This window comes from Martes martes (assembly GCF_963455335.1).
Source record: "Martes martes genome assembly, chromosome: 13".
NCBI classification, from domain to species: Eukaryota; Metazoa; Chordata; class Mammalia; order Carnivora; family Mustelidae; genus Martes; species Martes martes.
The window spans coordinates 80,052,351-80,072,526 of NC_137901.1; the positions used below are offsets into that span (position 1 = coordinate 80,052,351).

General features: G+C 42.3%; 1 protein-coding gene across 1 annotated transcript in view; it reads right to left on the reverse strand.

Annotated features, from left to right (window-relative positions):
• Positions 1-20,176, reverse strand: part of FBXW8 (F-box and WD repeat domain containing 8) — a 123,692-nt gene that overhangs the window by 80,130 nt on the left and 23,386 nt on the right. The window contains exons 3-4 of the mRNA XM_080822093.1: positions 9,447-9,611; positions 6,623-6,711 (exon numbers count right to left, since the gene is read on the reverse strand). Coding sequence (XP_080678219.1) covers positions 6,623-6,711; positions 9,447-9,611 — 254 coding nt within the window. The remainder of the gene's footprint in view (positions 1-6,622; positions 6,712-9,446; positions 9,612-20,176) is intronic.

Sequence of the window (20,176 nt, forward strand, 5' to 3'; positions counted from 1 at the left end):
TAAGAAGAGGTCCCTAATGGGTAATGATCAAATTCCTTATGGCAAACAGTCCAATGTCATAATGAGCAGCAGTGCAAAATCTATATAAACCAAGGCTGAAAGAAAAACCATCAAGAGAAAAAATTCTTAAAGAAGGAAAAAGATAGAAAGCATGTCCTTCCTAAGTGAGATGACATCTGTCTAACACAACTTTACCACCTGTCTCTATTTACAAAGCACGTTATCTTAAGAGTCTCAAAAGCAAGCCACAGTTACTACCCATTTTTATACATTCACCTGAAACTAGCCAACTATTAAACCCCGTCCTTGCCATCTTTAGCTCCTGGGTAGATTTTAAAATTGGGGGCAAATATACACAATTTCAGAGGAAAGTCATATTGTGGCATGGTACATGGTCAATGAAAAGGCAAATTTTTAATTACTGGGAAAAAGTGGTGAAAAAATGGCTAAAAGCATGGTATTTCAAGTTACTTTAGATGCAGGAACCATTATTTTCCTACAGTTCTTAATCACAAATGAGAAAATTCCACTGGAAGTGCCAAGCGAACCAGAGATTCAGACATGAGATTTTATGTATATATAAACTGGGAACTCAAAGCTTTGCTTCCAGCCTACAGAAGCCCGGGTTGTGTGGACAGACAAAGCTAACAAAGAGAAAAGCCAGAACAACAGCCAGAAGTCACTTGGCTGCTAGAGGGAGGCACCGGCACTCCTTTCACCTGTCTACTTGGGCATAACTGCCTCAAAGGGAACAGAGCTGGATGAAATGCAGGAGACCAAATGGGACAATCATATTCTAAGGGAGAGAAGAGAGCTGATATTTTGCAACATTAAATGATAATTTTCCTTCCAACCATTCCTGGCAGAGGAGAAACACTGGTACACGGTCACTGTTCCTTCCAGTAAAAGCGGAAACCAGACCCTAAAAAGGCAAAATCACAGCAGCAGAAACCGAAGTAGAAACATTTAGGAGTGCTGAAAAAAACCTTGACGGAAAGAGGGTGCTTGTTATTTTTTAAATCAAAAGGGGGAGGAAAAGGTCCTCTAATGTGACTAGAGAAGTATGCTCTCTTATGCAGACTGAAATGCTTTAGACTTACGAATCTTAAGTAAGGAGGGAGTTTATTGCAAACCACCACCGTACTCCTGGGCATCTGATAAAAGCTTCTGGTGAGCTAATAGCTTAATGGTTAGCAGAGCTGGCACAAGGCCTCCAGTGAGCCCAGCTTGACCTTCTCCTGGAAGCTTTACCTGAGACACTCTCCCCTTCACTAGGTGGCAGTAAAGCAAATCTACTTCTGGTGGATCATACCTAGACCTACAGCTCAGGTTTAGAATGTGGCCTTTCTGAACTCATGATGTCATCTGTTTTCAACGCTCTTAACTTCCAGAGTGCAACTGGGGACAAGAAGAACAGTCGCCGCATCACAAAACAGGACAGGCATGTTTTCATGTGCTCATCTCTTCTGTTCTTTTAATGAGAAACATAATTTGAGAAACATTTCAAAATTCTCAGAGCTGTCATCACCCGAACAAACAAAAACAAAAAACCACACTTCCTAATCACTTATTGTCAACAAACTTTCCAGATAATCTCTTCTAAATACTCGGAAAAGCATACACCCACCCTCACTGTTTCAGGAGGGTTACCCCATCACAGAGAAAATGCAGCTGGAGGCTGAACTCTGAGACAGACAGGGGGTTTCCAGTATGGACATCGGTGGCTTCTGAACACAAATTTTGCTCTGCAGGAACTTCTTATCTACCCAGCAAAGATGGCAACTGTGTTTTCTGGAACGTTGCACATCACTGCTAAGTGGCCAAGTGAGACCACAGAAAGGCAAGAAGGGCCACAGTAGGAGCCTGGGCAGGTCAAAGACGCAGTAAAGAGGCCCCAGAAGTGCACGGCCTCAGGAGTGTGAGGAGTTTTCATTCTGTACCCACTTTCCTCAAAGTCTGAGTCCTGGGTCTAGTGTTAGGCTCTGAAGGTACAGAGATGCTCAATGCACCACCTCCATCATTTTAAGAAGGATACAGTTAACAAGACCCAACACTGCCAACACGTGGAAGGCGATGGGCCAACAAAAAGCCACTGGTTTGCAAGCCCTGGTGATCTGAGAGACAGTGTAGCTTGGTGGAAGGCCTGGGATAGAAACCAGACTACAGGAGGTTAAGACGTGAATGTGTCCCCTCTTATTTATCGCACTGACAGAAGGAAGGGAGGGAGAGTCAGGAGAGCAGGCTTGCGGGATGGTTTGGAGACTTCAAACCAAAAAGTCAGACTGGAAGGAAGTTGAGAGTTAGGAGGGCTTTTTAAAAATAATTTCTTAATCTGGAAAATATGAAAATTCATTCCCCTAAATCCAGTAACTCCACTAATGGGACTCTAGCCTAGAAAAATAATCACACTAAGGGATATAGAAAGATGTAGGACTCTTTATTCTACACATTTATATGCAATTTAAAGTTTCTATAGTTAGCATGTGTTTTTTAAAATATTTTTTTTTAATTTATGAGAGAGCAAGCGAGAGAGCCCATGAGTAAGGGGAGAGGGATAGGGAGAAGCAGACTCCCTGCAGAGCAGGGAGCCACACGTGGGGCTCTATCCCAGGAGCCTGAGATCATGACCTGGGCTGAAGGCAGACGCTTAATTGACTGAGCCACGCAGGGACCCCAATAAGCACGTGTTTTATAATTTTTCCAGAAGACTGGCAGTACTAAAAAGGGGGGAAATCTGAAAACCCCTACGTAAAATATACACATTAATAACAAGACACGGGAAATGACTTTAATGTCCAATACTAGAGGAATGATAAAAAAAAATTAAGATACATTATAGGACTTTTTGTAACAAATCAAAGAAAATAATGAAAAGCATGTAATAACACAAAAAAAACTTTACCAGTTTAGTGCGGAATAAAGGCCAAAATAGAAGGTAAGTTAGGCTTATGTAAAAATGTGCACAAAACAATGAGCAAATAACTTGCTTACACAAAAACCATAACAAGAGCCATGTTAGCGTGCTGGGATTTAGGTGGCTTTTTCTCTTCGCTGCTTTCTAACGGTTTTGTAAGAACATGGTTTTACTACCACTTTTTCGTTTTTTGTTTTTTTTTTTTGTTTTTTTTTTATTTTTTTTTTAAATTTTTTTTTTAAGATTTTTATTTATTTGACAGAGATCACAAGTAGGCAGAGAGGCAGACAGAGAGAGAGAGGGAAGCAGGCTCCCCGCTGAGCAGAGAGCCCGATGCGGGGCTCGATCCCAGGACCCTGAGATCATGACCTGAGCCGAAGGCAGTGGCTTAACCCACTGAGCCACCCAGGTGCCCCCACTTTTTCGTTTTTTTAACAGAAAAGAATGATATGTGCCGCAAAAGAAAACCAAAAATGAAGCTGTCATAGATGAGCTGTCAGAGTAGCAAACAAGGGCTCAAGAAGGCAGCCCTACCCGCTGGCTTTCCATGTGGACATTGCAGAAGAACAGTGGAGTGCTGCAGTGCACACCTGACCCTCCCGGTTCGTCAGACCTCCGAACCTCAGGCAGCCATGTAAAAGGAGGGTTTTAGAACAGTTAACCTCTACGGTTTCTTCCAGGTTCTGGATGACATGATTCTAAGTGGAAAGGACAAAGAAATCAAGGACCAGACAAATTAGGGATTTCCTCAGGTTTCCACATAACACTCAGTATCCAGGTGGGAGGGGGTTCTGCATATCAAATTATAATGTTTCCTTCAGACAAAACAATGTACAAGCACCATGGGGCACTGCATATTACACACTACCTCTAGCTTAAAAAAAAAAAAAAAAACAGATGCTTACAAATTAACAGCAAGAAAATACATGGTTGTGAAGTTAATTATTTCAAAGTAAAGCCACAACAGAAAACAAAAATTTTAATTAAGGCACAGCTACACTATAAGCTGCAGTCACTTCTCCAGGAGTTAGGAAACAGGCAAATGCTGGGGTGGGGTTAATAGGCCAGGGGGCTGGGGACACCCCTGGGAGGAGACAAGACTGGAGTTGGACCTTAAAGGAGGAGGACTGGGTTTCTTTTTGGGGTGACGAAAATGTTCTGGGATTAGACAATGGTAGATAGATACACAGCCTAGTGAATATACTAAAAATTACAGACTTCGTCAATTTGAAAGGGTATTTTATGGTATAGGAATTATATCTCAATTAAAAAAGAGAGAGAGAGAGAGATGTGGCCAGAGGCAATCAGAGACTGTGGGAAAAGTCAAGGGTACCGGAGACGAGTAATCAGGAAAAAGTTAAATTGGAAACAAATTTCAAAGGGCTTGGAACGTAAGGAAAAGGTAACTGGAAGTTACCATCCATGAGACCATAAGGGAAACAAAAGACTCATGGGAAAAAGAACAAAAAACCAAAAGTTCTGACAACAATATCTGCTTCCTCTGCTGGAAGACAAGCCTGGGGTAAGAGGCATCATCCAGGTCCTGCTCAGCTGATGAGTACGCTGGGTCTTGGGTGCACTGGAGTGCATAAGTGTTTGAAGATTACTCTGGTTTGAGTGAAAAGTGAGGCAGACCCAAGACAGGGTCAACTGCGAGTCTCATTAAGTAATAAAAATTACTCTAGGCAACTCCAAATCAGGAACTTTTTACACAAAGGTGTGAAAAGATGAGAAGAAGCAAGGGGTTCTGCAGTAGCCTTTGCTGTCAATTACAGGAAGTAAACCTAACAGGTTTCAATGCAAAGAGGTTATACAGTTTAGTTCTAGGCACATAAAACTTAAGCCCCTGAACAAATTCTGCCTATGTTCAAAGGGAAAAAAAGGAAATGAAGAAGGAAAAGCAGAGAAACACAGGCTGAGTAGATGGGTGAGAGATGGTGGCGTGGCCAGGGTCTCTGCAAGCAGCTCTTTGGAGATGCAGAGCTGCAGAAAGCCGGGTGAATACAACATTGATTGGGAATGAGGTAACCACAAACACCACTGTCTCAAATGAAAAGGGATTCGAGATCTGACCCAGAAAACAAGCACCGTAACCACCAGATAAAATTTTAATGATAAACACAAGATGCTCTACACACAAGCAAGACTGAAGTACCCGATGCTAGGCCATAAACATAAGGTTCTCTTAGAAAGAGGAGCCGGGAGGAGCCTCTCTGACCCACAGATCACGTTTCATCTTATCGATCCACGAAACTCTGCCATCGCTTTGTGTTGTGCTGGCATAATCTGTAATGTTGAGCAGACCTCAGGGGAACGGGGAGGCAGGAAAAGAAGGGCTGGCATCTGGACGCGTGGCCAGCTGGCCTTTGTGAGGGCCACGTCCAGATAAACTCCTACTTGGCTTTGGAGATTAAAGTCTCCTTTATCTCTAATTTCCTTTAGGACTCTCAGTCCAATCTCAACATTCTGTCCTCAAAGGCCTCCTGACACACTGGGAGACCCCTGTAAGCCAGAAGGACAGAAGTCCTTTCCGAGTTACCAGGGAGTCTTAGAATCTGTAGGCACAAAGGACCTTATGTAGCATGAGCTCTGAGGCCCACATTTCAGCTATGAGAAGCAAAAGCCTAAAGCCGCACTAATACCTGAATGGACAGAGTTCCAGACTTCAGGTCCATTCATCTTTCCAGAAACAGTGGTTCTACGGCACTCCCAAGAAGGCATTCACCTCTACATCACGGCAGCAAAAGAAAAGCTAAGGAAAAGTGTTCTTTCCAAGCGTATCTAGTTTCAAGCAAAAATACTTTTTCTAGGTATGGTACATCACAAAACAATCTGTTTGGAGTTTTTAACTCCAATGGTGCTTCTTAAGCAGAGTCTTCTTTAAAGAAAAAGACTCACCTACTGCACCAAGCTGTTCAGGCCAAGATTTGGTTTTGGTCCTCCGGGCAGGAACCTCTCCCGGGGGTGCTCACTCCAAAGCCAATTCAGACTCAGGGTTTTAAATGTCATGGTCTCTACTCAGGGCATTAAATATACAGTGTGGGACTGTAGTTCAAAGACCACTTCTCAATCCAAAGATCAAACTGGTCTTCTCACTGTATATTAAAAAAAACCTTTTTTCATCTGTTAGTAAAATAGGAAGAATTCATGAAAGGGGTTTTTGGGACAGTAGCCACAGGAATTTACAGAAGCTAAAATTAAATTTCTTGGTGATGAAGACCACTAAAAAGCTTATTTCAGGACAAGTAGCAAACAGGTGCTGTGTGGTGGGGAAGGAGTATCACATGTGGCCACGGCCCTTTCTCATAACAACAGCTTCGGAACAAGAGAGTAAGAACAGGCTCTGTTTGTGCCAACATGTATTATTCTTGCTTGACTTTTTTATGTCTTCATAAAATACAGACTGTTTGCCTTAATGAAAATCTAACCTAACATGCCACAAGAGTGATTTAAAAGCTAGGAAAGACATATTGAGACAAATGGATTATAGCTCTACACTCTACATCATTCGCTTCCCACCACTAACTTCAGACTCCTGAACGCCGGACAACAGAATCGTGGAGATTTTCCATCAAACCCGGGCTACCATGGGAAGGTACGTGCTCTCAGGGGAAGAGAACGTCACTGGGACTCAGAGGGTGGCCCATGAAAAATGAAAGACCTTAAGATGAAGAGTTAATCATTAAGTGAAAAATTGCATTCGCTTACCCGGCAATGACAACGCCGTCATGGGAATGCACGTCGCACAAAACTGCGTCAGGAATGTGTTCCAGTTCGCTCACGGCACCTTTGCGATTCTGTGTAAGGAGAAGGGAGATGCAGTTTGTACTATTCTTGGGATCCCCGGAAGCTGGCATTTCACTTCCAGCTACGTTCGACGGCGATTTCTTAGCACTTGATTGTGCTCAAAGTTGCTGGGGCGTTCCAAAGGACAAAGGTGACAACTAGTAAGATCAGGTGTTAGCATTTATGGGTTACTGCACACATGAGAAGCACTGAAGAGGGGGGCAGGGGCATGGGACATGCGAGTCACTGCTCCTGGGCTCGAGGGGGTTACAGGGTATAAAGGTAGTGTATGAGCACACAACCACGATGCACAGTAGGTGGGCAGTGGCAAGTATCTGAAGAAATGCATCATGTGTATTTAGAAAGTTCAGTTCAGAGGACGGAAGGCATTTAATGGTATTTTACCTGTCAGCAGCCATTATGAACACATGGGGGATAAAATGAGCAAGGACATACAAAGATAAAATCAGGATGGGGAAAATAAAGACTGCAAGGTCAGAGGTTCATAGAAACGGTAATTCTTTTTTAGATTATTTATTTGAGAGACAGACAGAAACAACACAAGCTGGGGGTAAGGGAGTGCACACTCCCCGCTGAGCAGACGTTTAACCGGCTGAGCCACCCAGGCACCCCGGAAATGGTACTTTTGAAGGGAACCCAAAAACCCATGACAAGTGTTGCTCCTGAGGGGACCAGGTGGCAGGCGGAGAGACACAAGAGACAGATGTATTTTCCACCCTATGCCCCTTTGTGGGTTTGGAATCATTTGTACAAAGCTCATTACGCGGGGCATGGGCCATGCTATGCAGAAGGAGTGTTCGTCCCCCTCACCACAACCCGACGCTGGCCATACACAGCAGAAAATTCGAGCACCCGAAGGGAAGACAACTTGCTTTAACACTACTTTTCATGTTTTGATAGGGCTTTCTTTCTAGAATCCCAGTAAGAATTCCATCATTACAGTTAGCGCATGATTCGTCATTCCACACTTCACTCATGGAGTCCTCACTGCTAACAGGAACAGGAAATGGGCCGAGACACTGCAAAGAGTCTGATTCCAGTTCACTGAATTGGCAATCGTTTATGGAGTGCTCACTAAACAAACGGCTGTGTGCCTGTCAGAGGGAAAAACGAGACGTTTTGTTCACCTGCACGTAACCTGCCACAGTTATGAAGGGCCAGAAGTTTGCAGGTGGGTCTCTGAACACTTTCCCTGCTGCCACCTCCAGCGGATGAGGAGGAAGTAGCTGCCTCCCTCCGTGGCCTTCTCTATCACCAAAGTGGAAGCAGAAACTTAGCTGTGGTGCTCCTCAGGGTCTGACATCTCTGAATTTGTCACTTTAGCTCCCAGAAACACAGGTCAGAAGTATCCCTCCTTTCCAGAGGCAAAGGCCCCAGCGAATGCCCAACTCGCCAGCTCTCCTTAAATTCCAGCTCCTGCTGCAGGGCTGGACCCGGCTTGTCTAAGTGGTGCCATCAAACCTTCACGGCTGCCTCTCACTGAGGTCTCTCATGCCGGCCCAGCCACACAGGCAAGAGCGCTGGCAGCCTCCATAGGAGTTTATGACCTGGTGGGCACACAGCTGTGGGGCCCGGGCGTTTCTTATTTAGTGGTGGGGTCTTAAAGCTCTATGAAAGGATGGCTATGCTAGTTCTCCTGAGAAAGGTAGTTCTCAGCCAGGGGAGATTTTGCCTCCCAGGGGACGCATGACACGTCTGAAGACGTTTGCGGTTGTCACGACTGGAGGTAGGTAGAGAATGCTACTGGCATCCACTACACAGAGGTTAGGGAAGCTGCTCAACATCCTGCCACCCACAGGACAGTCCTCACCAAATGTCACTGGTGCTGGGGTCGAGAAACCCTGAATTCAAGAAACACTGCTCTTACTAACTCTGCTAAAAACCGTGTAAGTTTGCCCAGATTGAGTATCCATCACTAATTAGGTTATGAGGTGACCAGGGACAGACAGGCACACAGGCAATCTGTCACCATCAGTAATGAGCAAAAGCTTGTTGATCTCAAAGTCTATTAGGATTGACCTTTCCAGGGGCGGGGAGAGTATGTATGGTTCTACTCTTTCCATACAAGGGACTATCCAGCTACCAGGCAGGAAGCAGCAGCACCACTGCACGGTCGTCCTGTCATGCCTCAGAGCAGCTTTATGTAATGCTGTTCTTGACAGTTATTTCCCATAGAAATATTCCACTGCGCAAATTCTTAGCTGTGATCTAATATTTCTGTAGAGATTCTGAAGTGATAAATGCTATGGAAGCAAGCCAATGGGTTATGTGAGGGGAGAGAAGACAGTACTTAGAGACGTTTAAAACCTCCCTCTTAAAGAGTTACTGGAAATAGCATTTTCAGCTTCTCTTTTGTATTCAGGTGGTGGTCCGTTTCTTGGTCCATCAGTGTTGGCCGAGACGAAAGGAGGCTGCACTGAGCACTAGTCCGGAGAGCCTAACCATCAGAGGGGAGGTGACTGACACCCCAATCTCACCCCTCCTCTCCTAGAGAATAGGATGCTCCCAAACCGTGTGGTTGAAAGTGGGGGCAGATACTCTAATGGTGAACAAAATGGGCAACAAATCACCAGCAGCTGACAGGACTCTCACCACACTCCCCTCTTTGCTTTTGGCAGTTAACCTCAGGCTGTGATTGGAGGGACTCCGGATTTAACCCAGGGCCTGGATTCCTGTGTCCTTGTAGGCTGTTCTTCTACAGGTAAGGATATTGGCTACTGCCTACCTTCCAGTTGGTTCTTAACATGTGTTCCTTGGCTCGGCACTCCTGGAAGATGAGCTTCCAGCAGGAATAATCAGAGATGCTGCTCTCGGGAAGGTGCCCTTCCTGCTGGCACAGCCTGTACCAGAGCACTTCGTCTTCTGCAATCACCTTCCATGTCTTGCTCACCTAAAACAGAAGTGACACAAATGTCAAATTCTGCAATTAGAGAAGCCCCTTGTCATCCAAAAATCAATCAACACCTTTATTATTGCCCTGAGTTTATGGCAGTATAAAATGTCTCATTAACAAAACACTCTGAGGTGAAAAAAAAATACAAGCAAATGTTTCCAGTTTTATTTTTCAAGATTTCAAAACTGTTGTTCTACCATTTCATATCACATTTTAGATGACTTGGTTGAATTATTATATAACATGTAAGAAAAAAATACAAATACATAAAAGGCAAAAAATACAAATTGCAACACAGCTATACAATCATACACGGGTTTTCAGACCAGAAACTCGTTACTTTTTACCAGAGGCACTTGTGTTTCTTTATACACTTGGAGACTGATGACTTCTGAAATAAAAGGCTGTAACAAAATAAATATCCATAATGCAATATTTCTGGTCATATGAGAAAATTAAATTTATATTACACACAAAAACTTAGACTTTAAATGTATAGATTAAAAAAATTTTTTAACAGGAAACTCAAGCTGTTCACAGGACTGTAAGATCTGATATACAGAAAATAATGTTGTGTCTGGACAGAATGTCAAATCCCAACAGTATGCAGAGGAAATGGCCATTTCCACTATTAGTATTTCGTCCTCCAAGCCTAACTCTGGGGGATGATGGATTTACTTCCGCACAGGACAATGAACAAAGTTGGCTAGAGTGCAAAAGATGGACTCTCTTGGCAATAGGAGAAAATGATCCAGCAGGTCAACATGATCCTGGGTCTGCAGCACATTCTGGGAATGGGGGATTAAGTGCCCAACACTTGCTGCCCATTTAAAGAGTACGACTCATTCCTAATAAAGTAAAAGTCATGACCACTGGTTTACAGTAACCTGCACTCCTTAACACTCCCTTGAGGCCACTTCAAGACACTGAATACAGACAAGAAAAGGGAACATGAGGCAAAGTAGGCGAGAGTGCACACAGCATGTGCACAGCAGACTCTCATTACACCAGGGTTCCTTGTTTGATGAAGTACTGATAGGTAGTTAACTTTCAGGATGGCAGAGTAAAGATCTCCAAAAATCTGCTCCTACATGCAAGCAATAAGAATACTGCCAAAAATTGTCAAAAATCAACTTTTTCAGAACTCTGGCAAGTAAGTAAAGGCTTTCGACATTTTGAGGAGCATTTATTTAAGAAAAATGGCCACATCTTGGTAAGAACAACCTTCATGTTGTTTTAACTTGCACTAATCCCATCCTCCTCCTCCAGGAGGACAGGTAACTACATGGTAGCCTTGAAAACCAACAGCTTTACAACTATGGTAGCTATAAAAACCAGTAGCCCAATAGTCACCAAAAGGGCCAGATGGTTTTATAAGTCCCCACATGTGCTATCCCCAGAAAACTGTCATTATTTGACCTGACAGCTTGCTGGATAGCTCTGTTCTAGAGGCTTGTCTTTATCTGACTGGACTCAAAGCTTCCTCTGTCTTATCTCCACTGCATTTGTCAAAAACAATAAGGGAGAACTGTTTAACACTGTGGCTGCCTGAGGTAACATTAGCAACTGGGGTAAGAGGATCTGACCAAAAGTTTAGATGGAAAACTGGGGAATAGGATGTCCACAAGGGGCTTTGAAAGGTTCCAATGTATTTCTAGCACTCAAGAATGCCATATACATGTGTAGGACTCTGTCTGCAGCCAAGACCTAAGACACCCCTGATCTCTCACTCTGGCTAACCCTGAAGCTTTCCACAAGCATAAAATGAAAGCTAAAACAGAGTTGTAACCTACTGACATATTGAAAGCATGCCCAAACATACAGAGAGCGCCTCAGCAAAAACTGGGAGATTTATTGCTTGAACACAGTTAGGGAGATCTCTGTCCAGTCACTAGCTAATCACTAAGCTAAATGAGCAGAGAATTCAGTGGTCACAAATGACAAAAAATACAACCTAGAGAATCAGTCCAGAGAAGTCACTAATAAATAGCAGCAACAAAGATAACAAAGATAGCAGCAACAAAGATAACTAACCCTCCCAAAGGGAAAGAATCTGATTTCCAGAGTTGCCCGTTATTTTAAAAGTCCAGTTTTTAAACAAAAAAGGTAGAGACATGCAAAGAAACAGTAAAATAGGAACCATATACCGGAAGAAAAAGCAGCCAACAGAAACTGTCCCTGAAGAAGTCCAGACTTTGGATTTAGTAAAGACTTTAGGTCAGCTATTATAAGTAAGTTCAAAATATTAAAGGAAAGCAGGTTTAGGAAAATAAAGTTATGAACACAATGTTTCATTAAGTACAAAATACAGATAATTTTTTAAAAATAGAAGTTTGAAAGTTGAAAAGTAGAGCAGTAAACAAATAATTCAGATTTGAATTAAAAGAAGAATCCACAAACTTAAAGTTAAGATTATCCTGTCTAAGAAAAAAAAATGATAGAAACCCCTCCCACCAAAATGAAAAAAATTAACAGAGTCTCAGAGGCTTATGGAATACTTTCTATGTGGACCAACATAGGCATTATAGGAGTCCCATAAGAGAAGGAGAGAAAGAGGTAGAAGGAATATCTAAAGAAATAATGGCTAAAAATTTCCCAAATACAATGAAAAATAAAACAGTTCACCAAACTCCATGAAGGATAAACTCAAAGATTCACACCTCGACACATCATAAGATAGAATCATGAAAGCAGCAGGAGAAAAAGATTCCTTGTGTATACTTCTCATTAGAAACCAGGGAGGTCAGAGAGCAGTAGGCTGGCATATTCAAAGTGCTAAAGGAGGAGATTGCCAACCAGTAACTCTATACCTAGCAAAACTATCCTTCAAAATAAGAGGAATTAAATTATGCCAAGATAAACAATAATAAGATAATTAATCACTAGTAGACTTGCCCTATAAGAAATACTAAAGGGAATCCTTTAGGCTGAAATACAAGGACACTAGATAGTAACTTAATCCACACTAAGAAGTCAATCAGTAAAGGTCATTACAAGGGTAAATGTAAGTGACAGTATAAATGTATTTTTTGCTTGCAACATGTTCTTCTGATTAAAAAGACAACTGCCTAAAGTATAAAATTGTGTTTATAGGCTTATAACAAAGACATAATTTGCATAAAATAATATACCAAGAAGGGAGAGGGAAGTTATAATGTAGCAGTTTTGGTATACTATTGAAATTAATTTGGCATTAATACAAACCAGATTGTTTTAAGATCCCTGGACAGTCATTAAGAACTTAAAAAGTATACTAAAAGAAACAAAGACATTAAAATAGTATGCTAGAAAAAGATTTAAACACAAAAGGAGGCAGTAATGAAGAAAAAAAAGTACAAAAAAGACCTAAGACATACAGAAAATAGCAAAATGGTAGATATAAATTCTTATCAGTAATTATATTAAATGTAAATGGACTAAGCACTCCAATCAAAAGACAGAGATTGGCAGTTTAAACATGACCTAAGGATATGTTGTCTACAAGAGACATACTCTTTTTTTTTTTTTTTTAAAGTAAACTCTACACCCAACATGGGGCTCAAACTTGTGACCTGAGATCAAGAGTTGCATGCTGACTGAGTTAGCCAGGTGTCCTAAGACATACACACTTTTTATTTTTAAAGGTTCATTTACTTTATCTGAGAGACACCTCTAGGGGTTGTCAGGGAGGGGGTTGGTGGGCAGAGAGCGTCTTAAGCAAACTCCATGCTGAGCCTGGAGCCCACTGTGAAGCTCATCCTCATGACCCCAGGCAGATGCTCAACCAACTGTGCCACCCAGGCGCCCCATGAGACATACATACTTTAGATTCCCATGCACAAATAGATTAAAAGGATGGAAAAAATATATACTATGCAAACAATACCTGAAAGAGAGCTGAAGTACACATACTAATGCCACTTAAATTTTAGGGGGGAAAAAAAAGGTTACCAGAGACAGAGGATATTTTTATAATGAGGGCCAATCTATCACAAAGACCTAATCATTGTAAACATATATACCTAAAAACAGAGCCCCCAAATACGAGAAGCAAAATGTGACAAAACTGAAGGATGAAACGGACAACTCAACAATACCAGGAGATTCTAATACCCAGTTTGAATAATAGATAGAATAAGTAAGTAGAATATCAACAAGGAACTATAAAAATTAAACAACACACACAGAATTAAACAACACTATAGGGGCGCCTGGGTGGCTCAGTGGGTTAAAGCCTCTGCTCTCAGCTCAGGTCATGATCCCGGGGTCCTGGGGTCGAGCCCTGCATCAGGTCCCTGCTCAGCAGGGAGCCTGCTTCCCCCTCTTTCTCTGCCTGCCTCTCTGCCTACTAGTGATCTCTATCTGTCAAATAAATAAATAAAGTCTTTTAAAATAAAGAATTAAACAACACTATAAACCAACTAGACATAAGAGACATCCATAGAACATTTTACTCAACAATTTGAGCATTATTCTCAAGCGCAATGGAGCATTCTCCAGGATAGACCATATACTATGCTATAAAACAAATCTAAGTTCAAAAGAACTAAAAAATTGTATGAAGTATGTTCTTTGACCACAATGAAGTGAAATCAGAAACTGATAACAGAAGGAAATCTGGGAAATTCACAAATGTGTGGAAATTAAAGAACATGCTAACAAATGTTAGCATGCCAAACCACCAATGGGTCAAAGAAGTTGCAAAAGAAGCTAGAAAATACTCTGCAATGAGTGAAAATGAAAATGTAACATACAAAACCTATGAGGCCCAGTGAAAGCAGTGCTTAGAGGGAAGTATATAGCTATAAACTCTTATTTTTAAAAATCTAAAATCCATAGCCTAGCCTGCAACTTAAACTAGAAAAAGAAAACTAAACCCAAAGCAAGCAGCAGAAAGAAAAATTACAACAGAAATGAGTGAAATAAAAAGAGAAAACGGAGCAAATAAAAGCTGGTTATTTGAAAAGATGACCAAAACTGACAAACCTTCAACCAGATTGACCAAAGAAGGGGACAGGGGTGGGGGGTGGGGGAGAATCAAATTACTAAAATGAAGGAAAGAGACCATCACCATGAACCACGAAAATGAAAAGCATTATAAAGGAATACTATGAACAATTATATGCCAACAAATTAGATAGACTAGATGAAATGGACAAATGCTTTAAAAAAAAAAAGGGGGCACACAAAGTACTGAAGTTAACTTATGAAGAAACAGAAAATGTGAACAGCTCTATAACAAGTAAAGAGGTTACACTGTTAATAAAAAACAAAACAAAACTCTGCACAAAGAAAAGCCCAGACCTAGATGATATCACTGGTGAATTCTAGATGTTTAAAAAGAATTTTTAGAGTGATTAAAGCTAAATTAAAAGAAATTTTAAAAGAATTCTACCAAATGTTTAAAAAGATTAATGAATAACCTGTAATTCACAAACTCTTCGAAAAAATGTAAGAGGGAACATATCTCAACTCATCTACGAAGCCAGTACTTCTGATACCCAAACCAGACTGCACAAGAAAACTACAAACCAATATCCCTGATGAATATACACAAAACTGAATCCAGCAATGTACGAAAAGGGTTATACTTCATGACCGCATACAATGTGTCTCAAATACAGGATCAGCTGAACATACAAACATCAAGGTGATATCCCAGTGCTAGGATGAAGGACCAGAGCCACATGCAGTTCTCAAAGATTAACAAACAATGTAAAATTAAAGAGAGTTCTTTACATTCAAAATAAATCTGTACTGTACAAAAGAGTTCAAAGTGGAGTGCCTTTATATAATGTCCCCAAGGAGACCTAAAGTGATATGGATACATATCTGATCAAGTTTTTAGGAACATGCTTCAAGATCATCTGCATTATCCAAGAAGCAGGATGGTATAATAGAAAACCAGTTACAGGGAGCCTGGGTGGCTTAGTCAGTTAAGCATCTGCCTTTAGCTGTCATGATCCCAGGGATCCCCCATGATCATCCCCCATGATCCCTGGGATCAAGCCCTGCATCGAGCTGCCTGCTCAATAGGTAGCCTGCTTCTCTCTCTCTACCACCTGTGCTCTCTACTCAGCAGGGAGTCTGCTTCTCCCTCTGCCCCTGCTCCTGCTATCTCTTTCTCTCACTCTCTATTGTGCACACTCTAATAAATAAAATATTTTAAAAAATAAAATTAAAATTAAATTTTAAAAAACAGTTACACTTGTGAAAAAAACAAAACCCAAACCTCAGATTCTATTGTCCAGTCTTTCACTAGTTAGCTGTGGTATAATGACAAAGTCACTAAGCTTCTCTGTACCGCTTTCATGGGCCTCTTTCCTCCTCACTGGTGGGGAGGAATCAGACATCCTGAAATGTCCATCACAACACCAAAGTCTATGACTTTCGGAATGTGGTTTTCTCACCCTTAAAAAGTGAATCATCCTACCCCACCACCAGCAGAGTGGTTGTGCATCTCGAAGAGCTCAAGAAAAGGACCCTGCAAACATAACTGTTTGCCCATAGGTCGCACACGACTACAGATCACACTGACAACACTCCAGGAGGCACAAATTCATTATAAAATCATGCTGCTCCAGGGGCACCTGAGTGGCTCAGTCAGTTAGGCACCCGACTCTTGATTTTAGCTCAGGTCATGGTCTCAGGGTTGTGAGACTGCACCCTGCATCGGGCTCCCTGCTCAGTGGGGAGTCTGCTTGGATTCTGTCTGCCACTCCCCCCCTCCCCAACTAGCTCACAAGTGTTACTGCTCCAATTACTTTGAGGAATCCATTAGCTTCCTTCTGTTTTTAAAAATAACTTCTAGTAAATCTAGAATGGGTTTCCACTTGCTCCACGGCAGCAGAAAGAGGTTAGCTTTTGGGAAGTAAAAATTAGAATCCAAGAATTCAGATGGTTTCAGTGTCAAAATTTCTGATTTTCCATCTCAAGTAAAGTATACTAAGAACAATTATTATTACAATACCTTACTCAACTAAAAGTATGTCAACGCAATACTGACCCACAGAACATTCTAATGGCACATGAAAATTATGGCTTCCTGAGGGCATGCAAGCTCCAGGTGCAACAAGCCATCACATCAGCAGAGTCATCTTCCCTGTAGGCATGGACACTGCATGGCAGCCCCAGCATCAGAAGTTAGGGCAGGCAGCATAAAGAAGTGCAAGGCTTCCATCACTTTGCTGAACCAAAGTGCCACCCTGTCATGCTGAAGGTGTCACTCAGGCTCAAGTCTTCAATGGTTTAGAAACTGAAGTAAGAGGGGTCTTGGAGATCAACCAGGAGCAGTTCCCATCACAGGAGGGCGACTCCTAGCAGCCCTGGTTGGTAAGTGGCTTCTGCAGAGAGCTGAGCTGACCTTCCAAATCAGTCTGATCCACTGCAAAGCCGTCTGGCTGTTAGAAAGGGCTTCCTCCCTTTGGTTAGTAAAGGGATTCCGCCCATGGCCCTAATTTTGCCTTTCTCAAGAAATCTCTATTTCTTCCTCCACCTGACAGCTTCTCGAGAAGGTGTCTTCTCAAGAAGACACTGTCCTAATTCCCCTTAGTCATTTCACAGCCTAAATATCACCCATTTCCCTCAACTAACTGTCCTAGGACTAGACTAGTTCCCATACCCCTTATCTCTGAACATACCTTAATACTTGTGCACAAACAGTGTCCCTCTTCAAATGTGGTACCCAGCACAAAACAACACTCCAAATACAGGCTTCAAGTGCCATGAACAGAAAAATTTTATCAGATGCTAATTTGCTGCTTCAATTGTTGTAAATACCCCATCATGGCAACTATATTAACAATCCACCAAAGCTTCTACAGTTTATGAAACACTTAAGGCAAACAAACAAAAACACTATAAACATGCACAGAATTGTCACCCATTTAATAAGATATTACTAGTAAGTTTGAACCCCTGTGCATCTCTAGGTCTGTACCCTCTCCCCTGCCGTTGGGGTAACCTGAATTTGGTGTCCATCATTCTTCAGAGTTGTGTTGTTTGTTTGTTTGTTTTGGGGGGGAGAGGAGAGAGGGAGAGGGAGGGATTGAGAGAGAGAGAGAGAGAGAGAATAGGTTCCACGCTTAGCATGGAGCTCCACACAGGGCTTGATCTCACAACCATGAGATCACGATCTGAGCCAAAAAACTGACTGAGCCACCCAGGTGCCCCCATTCTTTAGTTTTTGTTGTTGTTTTTTTTTTTAATGATTTTATTTATTTATTTGACAGAGATCACAAGCAGGCAGAGAGGTGGGCAGTGAGAGAGAGTAGGGGAAGCAGGCTCCCTGCTGAGCAGAGCCCGATGTGGGGCTCGATCCCAGGACTCTGAGACCATGACCTGAGCTGAAGGCAGAGACTTTAACCCACTGAGCCACCCAGGCGCCCCTCTAGTTTTGTTTGTTTGTTTGTTTGTTTTTAAGATTTTTATTTATTTATTTGACTGAAAGAGAGATCACAAGTAGGCAGAGAGAGGGGCAGGGAGAGAGGGGAAGCAGGCTCCTCGCTGAGCAGAGAGTCCAATGTGGGACTCGATCCCAGGACCCTGAGATCATGACCTGAGCTGAAGGCAGAGGCTTAACCCACTGAGCCACCCAGGCGTCCCTCTAGTTTTTTTGTTTTTTTTTTAAACACAAACTGCAGTTAAATAAAGTCCCCACTTCTTACTTCTACTCTATTAGTTTTTTAAATCTAATTTTAAGTCCCATTTTAAACCCCGGCTCTCTGCACCCACCCCCACATTTTAGAGCATCTTTAAACCCCAATTCTGTCATCTGTTGCATTAGCTACTTCTTCTATGGATAAGTCATCTGCAAAATATGGTCTGTGGGCCTTTACCTCTTAATTATTAAAAAAAAAAAAAAAAAGTTAACCAGGATGGGGCTGAGGACAGAGCCCATGGCAAACCACTAGAGCCCTCCCTGCACCCACCCCCTTCAGCTGACATGGATCCATTAAACAGCCCACCCCGGGCATGGCCACAGCATCAGTTACAAACCCACTTAACCACACTGTCATCCTAAACTTCTCCATCTGAGGCATAAGGGCATCAAGGAAACAAACCCTCATCTGATCACAAGTGGTCAGGCAAGGAAGAATGGGGTAATGACTCAGGAACACTGGAGCTCTGGTTTGGACTAGACAGAATACCACTGTTTGATTTTTGGCATGTTTGGGCCGCAGCTGAGCCTGCGCCGGACACGAGTGGTGTCTGTCCATCTGCCCATGCCAGAGCGAGTCTGAGAACTAGGCAGTCATCAAGCACAGACAGGAACAGACCAACATCAGCTGTGATGGAGCCAGGCACAACTCAAACAGTTCCAGAGCAGAGCACTTCCCTACCAGTCCTCCGGAAGTGAGGTTAAAGTATCAGAGAAAGGCGAACACACAGAGACCCTAAAAGGTCCTCAAGGGCAGAAAGTGCTCACCAAACCCAGGGCAGCTCACTCTGATCTTTGGATGCCAGAGGAGCCTTTTTCATAAACATCATGAAATGTAAAATTTTATAAAAACTATGAAATGTTAACTGGATGAAAGACTCAGAGTAGCTAAGAGATCATAGAATTGGTAGGCATTACTGCATAGACCGGCACTTCCCAAAGCATGCTCAGTAGAACAACAACTCCTCAGGGGGCTAATAAGTCACCTTAAAAAAAGGATTCCATGGTCAGATGAATTTGGGGAACACTGGTTTAAAAAAAACCAAGCAGAGTTATTTCGCTGAAGAACTTCTGAGAGCTTTTATAGATGGCCAGGTGTTGCTGATCTCTCAGAAGGACAGGAGACACTGCATTCCCCAAACTTATTTGGCTGCTGAAGTCTTCCTAAGGACGGTCTCAAAAGCCTTAGTGCTCTGCAGAAGCGACCTGAAAGAACATCTGCGTGGCCTGTCGGTGAGCGGGTGAAGAGCTGGACACAAAGACCGGCAATTCTCCTCTGCCTGCCAGATACCTTGTGCATGACACCTCTCCCCCAGGGCAGGGAGGCTATAGACTGGATCCCAAGCCCCACCCCAAGTACAGGACAGTATCTTTAATGCGGGAGTCTAAAAATTAGCTACAGGCTGCTTTTTATTAGATGGAGCCACTCAGTCAGCAGCAGCATTTTAAGAAAATCCAAACCCAACGCTCAGTGACTACAAACTAGAAGATCCCAATTAAATTAAACATTCTGGATGAGTTTTCAGGAGATGTACTAAACCATAAAGTCCTCAGCCACTTAGAATGGAGGCACTTTTCAGTGGACTTTCAAGAAGTCCGAGATAGATTAGACCTTGAGAATACTGGAAGCAGAAAACAAATTTTTCTATTAGCTTCAAAGAAAATGCCAAGTCACTTTAAATAACATGATCTGAAATTTGTATAACAGGGTTACGGGATGAAAAACGGAGAACAAAAAGTTGATGTTTCGGTGCATCATTCCCACTGCTAACCCCTAGATCACAAGGATTATTCTGTGGAAAGCAATATTCAGGATAAAGTTTAAAACCCTGGATAACAAACAATCATCTCTTTGAGGGATTCAGAAAAGCTAGAGGTGAGAATTACTTCCAAAAAAGGGATCAGGACTGTACCTACAATTAGA